The 14,715-nt window shown below is 43.6% G+C and overlaps 1 protein-coding gene across 4 annotated transcripts in view; it reads left to right on the plus strand.

The window, feature by feature from the left end:
- Nucleotides 1–13,093, plus strand: part of Sdhaf2 (succinate dehydrogenase complex assembly factor 2) — a 24,723-nt gene extending 11,630 nt beyond the window's left edge. For 2 of the 4 annotated variants that reach the window (XM_052760726.1, XM_052760727.1), the window contains exon 4: nucleotides 11,163–13,093. In XM_052760726.1, the coding sequence (XP_052616686.1) occupies nucleotides 11,163–11,293 (131 nt within the window). In that variant the 3' untranslated portion in view covers nucleotides 11,294–13,093. The remainder of the gene's footprint in view (nucleotides 1–11,162) is intronic. The other 2 variants (XM_052760728.1, XM_052760729.1) reach the window with 1 other exon arrangement.
- The last annotated feature ends 1,622 nt before the right edge of the window (nucleotides 13,094–14,715 follow it).

A 14,715-nucleotide genomic window follows, 5' to 3' on the forward strand; every position in this document is an offset into this window, starting at 1 on the left:
TGGTTGCCTCCATCCTTTGGAATCTTGAATGGTGCTGTCTTAGATTTTCTGTTGCTGTGAAGAGACACCATGACCACAGCAACTCTTATAAATGGAAACATTTAATTGAGGTGGCTTGCTTACAGTTTCAGAGGTTCAGTCCATTATTATCATGGTGGGACATGGTGGCGTGTAGGCAGATTGGTGCTGGAGAAGTAGCTAGGAGTCCTATGTCTTGCGGGCAACATGAAGTGGTCTATCTCTATGCATTTCTTAAGCATATGTGAGACCTCAAAGTCCACCTCCACAAAGACATACTTCCTCCAACAAGACCACACATACTCCAACAAGGCCATACCTCCTAATAGTGCCTCTCCCTTTGGGGGCCATTTTCTTTCAAACCACCACAGGTGCCTTCATTTCTTTTCTTTGGTGAAGTGACTCTCCCAAGTTTATTAATATAAGTTATTTGGCTTTGAAATCCTGTACCAGCCTTATATCCCAAAATTAACACTAGAGAGTCTTGATTTATTAACAGTTCAAGATCTTTCGTCTCCATGAATATTGGTGTATAATATTTCATAAGTTGTCATCTGGTTTTGATCAGATAGGTTGTGAAGTGCTCTTTTCCATTTTCTGGAAAATATATGTAGAATTGGTGTTATTTCTTCCATAAATATGTGATAAAATTTGCTAGTGAAGTTATCTGGGCTAGTAGTTTTCCCTCCTGGATACTTTAAACTGTGAAGCCAGTATTTTTAATAGAGATTGAATGATTGTAGATGTTTCCTCTGGGGTGAGATCCAGTCATTTGTCTTTCAGAGTATTTGCCGTTTCATCTAAGATGTCCGGTATATGGATAGGATTTTATTTGCAATGGCTTCTTCTTCCTTTTACTGTTATAGGAGCTATAGTAGTATCTTTCCTGGACCTGTAATATGGCTCAGCTAGTGATGCCACTTGTTGCTGAAGCCTGGTGACCTGAGTTCAATCACTGGAATCCACATAAAAGTGGAAGGAGAGAACCAACTTCACAGAGTTGTCCTCTGACCGCTGAGTGCATGCTGTGGCATTTGTACCCTCCATTATGTACTCACACACTTACTAAGAATAAATAATAAGCCGGGTGGTAATGCACACCTCTAATCACAGCACTTGAGCGGCAAAAGCAGGTAGATCTCTGTGAGTTTGAGGCCAGCCTGGTCTACATAGTTAGTCCCTGGGTAGTCAGAGCTACATAGTAAGACCTCCTCCTACCCCGCAAATAAATAATAATAGGTATCTTTTATATCTGTTATTGGCAATTTTTATTTTATCTCTCACCCCCTCCCCCTGTCTTTTATTTTGATCAGTATTGCCAGAAGTTGCCATTGATTTCATTTTTTTTCCTTCAGAGGGCTTGTCTTTTACATCATTGGTATTTTCTGTTGTTTCCAGTTTTCAGTTCCATTGGTTTCTGTGGTTACTCATGTCTTTCTTGTCTTGAGTGTGATTGGCATTTCCTAGTTGTTTGAAGTAGAAGCTAAGCTCATCAGAGACCTTCTTTTCCACCATAAACATTCAGTCCCTCTAAGCCAGTGGTTCCCACCCCTCCTAATGCTGCGACTCTTTAATACAGTTTCTCACATTGTGGTGACCACCAACTATAAAATTATTTCATTGCTTCTTCATAACTGTAATTTTGCTACTGTTATGAATTGTAATGTAAATATCTGATATGCAAGATATCTGATATGTGACTCCTGTGAAAGGGTCATTCAACCCCAAAGGGGTTGTGACCCACAGGTTGAGAAACACTGCTCTAAGTACTGTTCGAACTTCTGTTATATAACCTTCATTTCCTAAGATTCAAATTATTTTCTAATTTCTCTCATGACTCTGTTCAGCCTATGAGTTATTCAGAAGTACATTTAAGTTTCAAGTATTTGGGAATTTGCCAGAATTTATTGAAGTTTGCTTTCAGGCCTGAGATACAAGTACTTTGGTGATATTCTGTGTACACTTGAATGTGTATCTTTTGTTCTTGTGGCCAGAGCACTCTATGAGTGACAGCTAGGACAAGGAGGTTGATGGGGCGTTCTCCATAGTTCTCAGTTTCTGAGGGAGGAACACTGGAGTCTGTAAGTATGGGTTGTCTGTCACCCTTCTCTTTTCTGGGTCTTTGTTCAGGTGTTAGGTGTAAACACATCTGGAACTGTTATATTTTCATGTCAAATTGCTTCCTTTGTCATTGTGTTTCTCTGTCTCTATTGTTGATAATGATTCTTGCTTTGAGGTTCTGTTAGTATAGACACTCTAGCTTTTTTAAACATTTATGTGTGTGTGTGTGTGTGTGTGTGTGTGTGTGTGTGTGTGTGTGTGTGTGGAGGAGGGGCACCTGTACACTACAGTGTAGATGTGAAGGCCAGAGGACAGCTTGTGGGAGTTGATTCTCTGCTTCCACTTGCAGGTTTCAGGGATTGAACTCAGGTCCTAGGATTTGGGGACAAATACCTTGATCAACTAAGCCAGCTTGTTGGGCCTTCACATTTCTTTTGATTAGTTTTTGCCTGGTGTGTAGCTTCCTGTTTGGATTATTTTCCTCTTTCTTTATGAACAATTACCACAAGTTTATTAAACTTGGAGCCACATCTATTTCTTGGATCATAGTTCTGTGGGTCAGTAGCTCTGCCCAGATCTCACACTCTGAAATCAGTGCGTCAGGTGTACTGTGTTTCTGTCTGGAATCGCTGGGGAAGGATTTAATTCTAAACTCATTGACATTTTTTTTCCCCTGAGAATTTGTTTCCTTATGTTGGAGGGCTGGTTCCTTATTGACCTGCCAGCAGCCAGTTCCCTTCAGCTCTTTGAGGACCTTGCTCCGTGGCCCTCTCTGCCTGAGCAGTGGCTCTCCTCCCTCCTACCTCACCTTTGTCTGACTGCCCCTTCCGTTACCCGCTGGAGTGCCTGTGTTCTAAAATCACCAACTATCGTTGTCTTTATATGTAAATTGAGTTTTCTGTAGACAGAATACAGTCTTTCTTTTCTTATCCAGTCTGATGGTGTCTGCTAGTGCGTTTAGACCTTTCATATTTACTAAATTCTCAATGTGTTTGAATTCAACTCCACCATTTTTGGTTGTCGTTTCTTCCATCTGTTCTTTTTCTCTTTCTCTTATTGGTTTGTGTGTGGGGGGGGGTATCGCCACTCTTGATTTATTTATGTCCTTTTAGGTTTTTAATGATTGCTCCTGGGTTCACAGTGTACAGCTTTAATTAATCATAGTCTGCTTTCGAGACCTGTGACCCTCATGTATAATGTATGGCCTTTACAACAGAGTGTGCCACCCCATCCCCACCCCCGCTGCCCTCAGCTTTTGTACTGTGGTCATTCTTTTTACTTTGACCTTTACTCTAAGCCTGGAACACATTTCTCCTGTTTTACTGTGGGCAGTAAAGGAAAATAATTCAAAATATATGTTCCACTCTCATTAACTCTGGCCATTTTGGAGATGGTTGTTTCTTTATATAAGTCTCTGTTTCTATTCTATCCTGCCATAATCCCTCTGCTGAACTTCCTTTCCTATTCCTTGTAGCACAAATTGAGTGCTTTGAATTCCCTGCCTTGGGTATGGAACTGAAGGCTCACAGGTTTGTTTGTTTCCCAGCACTTTATGAAGGCGTACTTCTTTTGCCAGACTGTCAGTGTGGAACTCCAGTTCCAGGGGTTCTGGCACCCACTTACGGCTTCCGTGGGCACCAGGCACACACATGGTACACATACATATACACAGAGACAAAACACTCACATGCATAAAATAAATAAATAAATCCAAAATCAAAATAAAAAGAATTTTTGAAGTTATTCTTTAAGAGATGAGGTCTTACTGTGCTCCCCAGGCTGGCCCCAAACTCCTGAGCCTCCAACAAACCTCATGCTTCAGCCTCCTGAGTAACTAGGATTACAGACACATGTTGCCATGTCCAGTTTAGAACAGGTTTGTTTGGCTCACAGTTTTGGGGGGTTCAGTCTCTGGGTGATGGACCCCAGTGCTGGAAGAACTGAGATGTGTAGGTGAGGCAGCACATGGCAGCAGCAAGTAGCTGCTAAGCATTGTTCACTTCCTGGCCAGGAAGCATGTGTTGGGGGGGAGGGAGGGACTGGATCCTGGTATTTCCTTTGAGAATCTATCTCCAATGACTGGAAGACTTCTTGGGACCCCCAAGGTTTTCACTACCTCCCAATAGCACCAAGCTGGGGACATATAGGGGACATTGTCCTTGGAGGAACATTCCCCATCTAACTATAGCACTGTGTCTAGTGTTTGTTTTGGTATTTATTCTGTTTGGTGCTTGGGATGTTCTATACATTAAATGTGTTGCTCTGATTGGTTAATAAATAAAACACTGATTGGCCAGTAGCCAGGTAGGAAGTATAGGCGGAACAAGGAGAGAGGAGAATTCTGGGAAGTGGAAGGCTGAGTCAGAGAGACAGACGTTGCCGGCCGCCATGATGAGAAGCAGATGTTAAGATACTGGTAAACCACGAGCCACGTGGCAACTTATAGATTAATAGAAATGGGTTAATTTAAGATATAAGAACTAGATAACAAGAAGCCTGCTGCGGCCATATAGTTTGTAAGCAATGTAAGTCTCTGTGTGTTTACTTGGTTGGGTCTGAGCGGCTGTGGGACTGACGGGTGAGAGAGATTTGTCCTGACCGTGGGCCAGACAGGAAAACTCTAGCTACAGTTTGGGTTCTCTGGACATGCTGGATCTGGATTTTTATGTCTTTGATTATTATTGGGAGGTTCTTCAGTCTCCATCATGCCCTCCTTTTCTTTTGCAATTCTGATTGCACTTTGAACAACTTGTGTCCACAGTTCTTGGCTTCTGTTCTGTGTGCTTCTCTCTTTGTGAATCAGTGTGGGTCCTTTGTATCTGGCAGCATCTCTTGGCCTCTCTTTCACTGATTTTTCCTTTTATTGTGTCAGATGTCACGATGAGCCTCTTGAAGTCATTTTGCATTGCTGCTCTGTGATTTTATTTTTGGCATTTCCATATGACATTTAGACTTTCTCATTCCCTGCTGGAATTCCTCATCTGTTCTTAGACTTTGCCTGTTTTTTCCACCAGCGCTTTTGATGTTAGTCATAATTACTTTGAATTCTTAGTGGGAGTCCTGACACAAGTTATCCCTGAGTCTGTTTCTATTGCTTGCTTGCTTGTAGTTTCCTTCTTTCTGGATTTATTTTATTTTTCAATATGTGTGTCTGTTTGCCACATGTGAGCACAGGTGTGTCAGTGGAGGCCAAAGGCATTGGATCCCCTGGAACAGGAATACAAGTGGTTGTGAGCCACCTGTCATAGGTGCTGAAATCAAACTCAGGTCCTTTAGAAAAGCAGTACATGCCCTTAACTGCTGAGCCATCTCTCCAGCCCCTGCATCACATTTATTTTTTTTGAGAGAGAGATAGATTGAGATTGTGTTACAGTGCACATGTGGAACTCTGAGTGTGAAGTTGGTTTTCTTTTACCTTAACATGGGTTTCGGGAATGGAATTGGAGCATGACAAACAGCTTTGCCTAGTTTGTTAGGTGCTTCCAGGGATTCCCCTGTCTTGTTAGAGGAGCACTGGGATTACATATGTGCTCCTTTATGTGAGTCCTGAACATTCTAACATAGGCCCTCATGCTTGCATGCAAAGTGCTTTACTTACTGGGCCGTATCCTGAGCCCTGTGTTAGCTTTTTGAAATGGGTTCTCATTGTGTATCCTAGGCTGGCTTCAAATCTTTTTTTTTTCCTTTTGAGACAGGGTCTCACTGTGTAGCCCTGGCTGTCCTGGAACTTATAGAGATCTACTCACCTCTGCCTCCAGAGTACTGGGATTAAAGGCAGGCTCCACCTCACTTGGCTTTGGTTTTAAATTTCTGATTTTTCTGTCTCAGTTTTACCAGTGCCAGGAGTATAGGTATGTGCCAACCCACCCGTGTCTAACTGGTGTTAGACACCTTAGTTAGACATTGGAGATGAAGATATGTAGTGTCTGTGTCTTGAGGAGCCATGCAGCATCTAGGCTGTTACTGTAGGGAATCAAGTTAGTGAGCTTGGCAGTTAAGCTCAGTCTAGATGATGATTTTGCTCTGTTTATTCAGGACCTCAGCAGCCTCATGTAATGGTGTGCTCAGGGCAGAAGTTGTTTCTAAAGAGTGTTGTCAGTGTTTCTGTTCTATTCCCAGCCTTCAGCCTTCCTATATTTCTGGGCCTCAGAAGGATGCTGTCTGCATGCTCTGGCCTTCCTCAGTGCTAGACTCCTGTGCCTTCCACTTGGCCTTGCTAGTTGAGGGGTGGCAAGGATGACCTTCCCTCTTTTCCTTGTTCAGCCTTGATCTCGGGCACCGCCTACGGCCTGGCTCTCAGAGGTGGGTTTGCTCAGTGATAGTGTCGCCCCCTCAGGCCTATGTAGATGTAACCGTCTTGTTAAATAAGAAACACAGAGCCAAATACAGAGTTAAAAGTCAAGAGGTCAGAGCAATAGCTAAGAGCTGAGATTAAAAACCTTACCCTTCACTGCCGCTGCTGTCCTACCTCTCCGCAAGAGACCTACTTCCTGTGTGTTTGTCCTTTTTATTGACTTTCTATTTCTGTCTTCTCATTGGTTGTAAACCCAACCACATGACCTCCTCTTCACTGCCCATCTATACAGACCTCCAGGTCTTCTATGGTTGGTATTGAGATTAAAGGCGTGTGTCTCCATGCTGGTGGTATCCTTGAACACACAGAGATCTACCTGTTATGTGATTGGGATTAAGGGCATGTGCTACCACTGCCAGACTTTTGGTATGGCTTGCTATTAGCTCTGACCCCCAGGCAACTTTATTTATTAACATACAAATAAAATCACATTTCAGTACAAATAAAATATCACCGTAGGCCTACATGTTGCTAGAGTTTTCCTGCCTGGCCCACAGTCAGGACAAATCTCTCTCACCCGCCAGTCCCAAGCCCCTCAAACCCGATCAAGTAAACACAGAGACTTATATTGGTTACAAACTGTATGGCAGTGGCAGGCTTCTTGCTAACTGTTCTTACAGCTTAAATTAATCCATTTCTATTAATCTATACCTTGCCACATGGCTTGTGGCTTACCGGTACTTTATATCTTCCTTGTCCTGATGGCGGCTGGCAGTGTCTCCTCCACCCAGCTTCCTGTTCTCTCAATTCTCCTCTCTGTTAGTCCCGCCTATACTTCCTGCCTGGCCACTGCCAATCAGTGATTTATTCATTGACCAATCAGCAACACATTTGACATACAGACCATCCCACAGCACCTACATGTTTTTCTTTTTTCTTTTCTCCTTTGACTCTTCTTTCAGCCCGTATGAGAGAGACAAGACTGATTTCTTCACTCTCAGTCACAGGTTACCTTTGTTCTTTCTAAGAGAGGGCCCCAGCTGAGCTCCCTGTTCTTTGACCACATGGACTGGGCTCCTCCTCCTGGCTTCCTACTCTGGGCCCAGATTCCATCAGGGCAATCCAGTGGAGGCTTTCAAGGAAGAGCCTGTGATTGAGTACCAGCTCCACTTGGGTGTGTGGGCCCAGAGCTTTCCATTCTTAGGCTAACCCACACTAGGCTTTGGACAGTTACTTTAGATGTAGCTGAGGGTTTTTTGTTTTTTGGTTTGTTTTTTTTTTTAAATTTTATTTTGTTTGTTTTGAGACAGGGTCTCAAAATGTAGTCTTGGATAGCCTGGAATTCACTGGAATAAGCCGGTCTCTAACAGAGATCACCTGCCTCTGCCTCCTGAATGCTGGGATTAAAGGCCTCTGCCACCATTCCTGGCTTACGAATTCTTGTCTGTTTGTATTACACTCAGTGGCTCTTCCTGTCACAACCCAGCAAGTGCTCATGTCCAGTTTCCTGTTTGATGGGCTTCTCTTCCTTATTCTTTATACTTTGCTGCACTGTGACCTCAGCCCTGACAATGTTATTTGTTGTCAGGCTTTTCCTTACTGTTAAAGTGCATGTGATATCCTTTCCAACTCTCTGTACTCTAAGGGAAGCCTCAAACTCCTGGATTTTATTTTGACTGTCACACAAAACCCAGAACAGGCCAGGACTGTTCCTCCTTCATGGCTTAGCAGGTAAAAGTGCGGCCTCACAAGCCTAGGACCTGGGTTAGATCCCTGAAACTCACATAAAGAGCTCATGCAGTAGAGCATGCTTTCTATTGTTTTGTTGTTTGTTAAGATGGGGTCTCGTTATGCGGCTCTGACTGGCCTGGCATTTACTATGTAGACCAGGCTGGCCTTGAACTCACAGAGATCCACTTGTTTTTGTGCTAGAATTACAGTCTCACACCACCGCATCCAAGTGGTACATATCTGTAATGCCAATACTTTTATAGCAAATCCTCTGGAAGCTGGTAGGCCAGCCAGCCTGGAACATCCAGCTCAGAGACAAGGTAGGAGGAGAGAACTGACCTCCATGGCCATACTGTAGTATGCCTGCATGTGCACACACACAATTTTTAAAAATAAAAAATACAGGGGGCTGGAGAGATGGCTCAGAGGTTAAGAGTACTGACTGTACTCCCAGAGGTCCTAAGTTCAATTCCCAGCAACCACATGGTGGCTCACAACCATCTGTAATGAGATCTTGCGCCCTCTTCTGTATACATAATAAATAAATAAATTTTAAAAAATAAAAAAATAAAAAGTACAATAAAAATATAAAATTAAAAAAAAAAAAACTGTGTGGAGATGACTTCACGATTAAGAGCATTTGCTATTCTTGCAGAAAACCCAGGTTTGATTTCAAGCACTCACATGGCTGCTCACAAACGGCTGTAATTCCAGTTCCTGGAGCTCTGATGCCTTTCTTTGGCCTTTGCTGGCACCAGTCATGCATATAATATATGTATACACTTGCAGGCAAAATACTTATACACTAAAAAATAAATACTAAGAAAAAAAATTTTAACCCCCCAAATCCAAAATACACCCAGAATATTCACTGGTTGCCAGGCTCTGGGCTGACAGAATCTGTCTTGGTTTGAAGGGATTCTTTCTAGCATTTTATTTAGTTTTCTGGAACTTGCCACCTAAGCTTTGCTGGTGGGAGGCTTTGCTTGTAATTAATTGGCATCTTAAACAAGTGTCTCTAGTATGGAAAGAAAGTGACGAATGCTGCCAGACTCCTACCACTAGACAGGACTGGCACTTTCATCTTTTTGTCTTCTTGTCTTCTTGCCCCTTTGCCTGTCCATTAACATCTCATTCTGCAGGTTTATGTTCATACTATGGACTTCTCATTTCTTTCAGAAAATTCCCATTTGCTTAAGTTTACTATAGCTAATTTCTGTCACTTAGATCCAAGGGTACCTAACTGATAAAGAGAAGAAGCACAGCTTTGTTTCGGGGAGTTTATAGCTTAGAATAGGAGCACTGGAAATGGAGCTCAATGGCAGAACACTTGGAGCGTGTACATGAGGCCCTACCTGGGTTCAGTCTCCAGCACCACAAAACACAAAAGAATATAAGTGTAAACAATACTGTAGTCTCCCTTTCTTTCTAGGGAATTCATTATAAAATGCTCAGAGGATTCCTAAAACTGGATGACCCCAAGCCCTGTGTAGCCCTTGCTTTCCCCCATATACCCTGCAGTGTTACCTGCTGCATGGCACTAGAATCAACCTGTCTGTCCATGTCTATGCCCTGGTGCCTTCTTTGCATCATACTCTTGTGCTTTGGTCTGTTATTGAAAAAAACAATTATATATATTTATGTTATATAAAAAAAAAATGATTACATAGCCAGATACAGTGGCTCACGCCTTTAATCCCAGTACTCAGGAGGCAGAGGCAGGCAGATCTCTGTGAGTTCAAGGTCAGCCTGGTCTACATAGTGGGTTCCAGGACAGATGGAGCTGTATAGTAAGATCCTGTCTCGAAAACAAACAAAAAACAAAGAATGTGGTCACTTGAACATAAGCCTGCAATATTTCTACATTCATTATATTCCCAAAACTAAGATGTCTAAGTGACTAATGTATGAGTAGCATATACAGTGTGGATGTATTGGACAAAGGATGATTCATATGCAAGGTGGACAGAGCAGGATGGTGTAAGATTTTATCAGCCTATTAAGAATAACATGCAGTTTAGAACTCACAAATTATTTCTGGGACTTTGCATTTTATTTGTCAGACTGTAGAGGAGCCAAGCTAAGTGACACTGTGGATGTGGAAACCAAAGGTAAGGCACCTAGAAGACAGCTGAGGCCGAATGCAAGCAAAGCGGTCTAGCCAAGATGCACAATCAAAGGGTCATCTGATTTGTTTCTTAAGTACCAGATAGTAAATGTTTTAGTCATGAGGCCATATGAACTCCGTCGTCATCCCTCAGCTCTGCCATTGTAATACAAAGTAGCCTGGACCATATGCAAGCGAATGAGAGCAGCTGCACTAACGAAACTTTATACAGGTATAAGCCAATCCTGGTATAGCCTAGAGTATTTGGAGGCCCGTGGTCTATTTATCCATCTGTGGTTCTTGGCGATTGCCAGAGTTTCAACTTGCTCTTTGTTGTTGTTTACTTTTAGATTTTTAAAGAGATGTTTTCTTTTAAAAATTATTTTTATAGTACATGTGTGTCTGTGTCTGTGTCCGTATGCGTGTGTAAGAGGTCAGAGGATAACTTGGGAGTTGGTTCTTTCCTTCTACCATGTGGGATCCAGGGACTGAACTCAGGTTATTAGGGCAAGTGTCTACCCATTGAGCCTTTGAGCTGGCCCTTAAAATTTATTTTTTATTTTTATTGATATATGTGTGTGGGTGCCTATGGGTGGCCAGAAGAGGGCATAGGATCTCTTGGAATTGGAGTTAAAGGTAATCGTGAGCAGCCTGACATGGGTGTTTGGGAAGTGATCTCTGGTCCACTTCAGGAGCAACAAGCACTCATAACAGCTAAGCTATCTCTCAGCCTCTGTTTTTGTTTTTGGAGATAGGGTTTTACTCTAGCCTGGGCTAGCCTGGAACTCACTCTGTGACCCAGGCTGGTCTTGAACTTATAGTAATCATCCTGCCTTAGCCTCCTAAGTGCTGAGACTGCAGCATAAGCTCTGTATGCAGCTTCATAGCTCCGTGTCTTTCACATGAACATTGACAATGGTACAATTCTTTCTGCCTACCCTTCTGTTGCAGAAGCAAAACCAGCCCCAGAAATATTTGAAAATGAAGTCCTGGAACTGCTGAGAGAGTTCGCGAAAAACAGAAACAAAGAGCAGAGACTGCGTGCCCCAGATCTGGAATATCTCTTTGAAAAGCCTTGGTAGACTGTGTGCCACTGTCCGTCATGGTGGTTAGTATATGGACAGAAACTGCTTCTGGTACAGACTTTGGCTTCCTGCTTTTCCTTAGGCCCTTGAACCTCTACCAGGACAGACATGTAATATGAAGATGATACACTCATTCTAACCTGCACTTGTCTGTACAGCACTGGTCGACCCCTTCTCCGGCTGCTATGTGCTGTGGTGCAGGTCTGCCACAAGAGGGCACTGTAGGGGAAGCAATTCAGCTGCCTCAGCCCCAGCAGTACAAAAGATGCAGCTGCTATATGAAGAGCCACCCACCCCACCCCACCCCACCCCACACCCAGTGCCCTGGCCTTTGTTAAGGTAAAACTGCCTTCTTCCAACCTGGTGTAGTTTTTTCTGCCAGAGAGAGCCAGTCCAAGCCCCTGAGCTGAGCCTGTCAAAGGCATAGCAAGCTGAATGAGGCACACCAATGGTGTGAGCACGCTGCTTAAGTCAACATCCTCATCAGATTTTCTTCACAACACACACTTTGTAAACCGAAAGGTAATTGAATATTGAAGGATATCAAGACAAGGAAATTGAAAGTTTTCTAACCCTTACAATAATTATCTTCATTTGGTCTGTTCTGTGCAACCATAGTAATGCTTATAATGGGGTTTTACAAACTTACAGGGTTTCTGACCTTGTGGCACTGTGGCAAACTTTTCCTCTCATTTCTACAGCCTTTAAAATTATTTTAGTTGACCAAATAATGATGACACTTAAGAAATAACATGTTAACTGGGTGTCATGGGTCATGCCTGTAATCCTAGCCCTTGGGGTCTGAGGTAGAAGTATCACCAAGAGTTTGAAGCCAGCCTGGGCTATAAAGTGAGTTTGAGGCCAGCCTGGACCACACTGTTAGAATGAAGTAGCTGGGAGGCCTGTGCATTGCTGAAGGTGTTCTCTCTTTAGGAGCTCTGCTCTCAGCTGAGGAGAGGCAGTTATTGGCCAAGAAGTGAAAGTCATGGCTGGAGAAAAGCAGGCCAGAACTGATAAACATGAGCTTGGTAACGATAAGAGCTGTAGGCAAAGAGGAACAAAAGAGTTCCCTGGCCAGAGGAGGAAGTGGGGAAACCAGCCTTCAGTTACCTCTCAGCACTCCCACGGACAGGTGGCATTAGGCCTGTTTATAGACGAGAGAGTTGCCATGGAAGGAGTGAGTAATACATTCTTTATCAAAAGCCAGAATTTGGGGCTGGAGAGATAGCTCAGTGGTTAAGAGCACTGGCTGGCTGCTCCTCCAGGGGACCCAGGCTTACTTCTTAGCACCTACATAGTGGCTCATAACTGTCTGTAACTCCAGTTCCAAAGGAGCCAATGCCCTCTTCTGGTCTCTGGGCACTGCATGCACATGCTATATGGACATACGTGCAGGCAAAATGCATAGAATAAAGTATGGGTTGGAGAGATGGCTCAGCAGTTAAGAACACTGGCTACTCTTCCAGAGGACCTGGATTCAATTTCCAGCACTCAAAAGGCAGCTCACAACTGTCTATAACTCCAGTCCCAGGGGAATCTGACACCATCACACAGACAAAATGACAAAGCACCTTAAAATAAATAAATCGGGGCTGGAGAGATGGCTCAGTGGTTAAGAGCACTGGCTGCTCTTCCAGACGACCTGAGTTCAATTCCCAGCACCTACATGGTGGCTCACAATGATTTATAATGCAATCTGGTGCCCTCTTCTGGCATGCAGGCAGAACACTGTATACATAATAAATAAATAAATCTTTAAAAAGTAAATAAAAAAGAAAAAGAAAAACTAGAATTTATTACTGTTTGATTTAGCTTTCTGCTAGATGACAGGGCTTCTTCACTTCTGGACACTGCACTGGAAAAGAGAAGGCAAGTAAATAAATGACCGTCTGAGACCCCAGGTCTGAGGTGAGTAGGCTACCAGCTACTTCCCAAATGAGGGCATTCCCTCACCTTGGCCACCCAGAACAGCTCTGGTAAGGGAGAAATGTTGGGGAATATTATTTTAAGGTATGTTACTTTTGTTTATGTTGCATTTTTTTTTTTTTAAACTCTGTGAAGCTGTGTTACTGTGCCTGTCTAAAACCCCTGATGGGAGCCAGGTGGCGGTGGTGCACGCCTTTAATCCCAGTGTTCGGGAGGCAGAGCCAGGTGGATCTCTGTGAGTTTGAGGCCAGCCTGATCTACAGAGCGAGATCCAGGACAGGCACCAAAACTACACAGAGAAACACTGTCTCGAAAAACCAAAAAATAAAACACCTGAAAGTCTAATAAAGATCTGAACAGCCAATAGCGAGGCAAGAGAAAGGATAGGCGGGGTTGGCAGCCAGAGAGAATGAAAAGGAGGAGAAATCTGGGAGGGGGGGGGAGGAGGAGGAGGAGGAGGAGGAGGAGGAGGAGGAGGAGCCCAAGAAAGAAGAGGACTCCAGGGGCCAGCCACCCAGCTACACAGCAAGCCATGGAGTAAGAGTAAGATTTACAGAAGTAAGAGAGTGGGAAAAGCCCAGAGGCAAAAGACAGCCGGGTTAAGTTAAGGAAAGCTGGCTAGGAACAAGCCAAACTAAGGCCGGACATTTGTAATAAAGAAGCCTCCATGTGTGATTTATTTGGGAGCTGGGTGGCGGGCCCCCCAAAGAACAAAAACAAACCACAACAGGAAGCAGTGCAGCACGGTGGTTGCAAGTTCAAGGCTTCCCTTCATTGCTTAGCTGCTGAGTAAACTCACTGGCCTAAGCTTTGGTTTCTAACTAAAGGGAGCTTTAATACATAACACTGGGATGGCTCCTAGTGCACGGCACCATAGGATGACAGGAGCCTTTGCTTGTAGCCTCACCCTGAGACTTAGAGCCTGTCTTCTAACAGATTGCCTATCATCAGTTGCATGCATACATGCAGGGCAGTTTCATCTGAAGGTCAGAAGGCTGAGCCTATTAAAGTAACCACAGAGTGCCTTACCAACCAGTGGAAACTGGAAAAGGGAAAAAAAAAAAAAAACTACCTTGGTGACAAGTCCTTTGATGGAAAAGTATAGCTCTCACTTAAGCAAGGAATGGGAATGAGACCTAGGGAGTAGAAGCAGGAGGTTAGAGGTGCTGGCCCTTTGCTTGGGCTTCTGATGTCCCTCGGGGGGAGTGCTAAACAGACAGGGTTTATATATAGAAACATCTGGACTGTAAGGAGTGCACAGGAATTGCTAGCACCTTCCCTATTTATCCTGAGTACCTTATACAACAAGCCCCAGAAGCCAAGTATGCAGTGTTGGCTCTCCTCAACTCTGATCCCTTCTTACCCTCATTTCATCTCATTTCAGTGTTCAGTTGCTGTCACTTGTACCTGAGAAGGGCATGCTTCTAAAGGGATTGTTTTCCTTCCAGGCTGCTGGTTTGTGTAATCTTTGAAAGTGAAGGATCTTGCTAACT

Source organism: Peromyscus californicus, unplaced genomic scaffold, assembly GCF_007827085.1.
Source record: "Peromyscus californicus insignis strain IS unplaced genomic scaffold, ASM782708v3 Scaffold_4__1_contigs__length_199733344, whole genome shotgun sequence".
NCBI classification, from domain to species: Eukaryota; Metazoa; Chordata; class Mammalia; order Rodentia; family Cricetidae; genus Peromyscus; species Peromyscus californicus.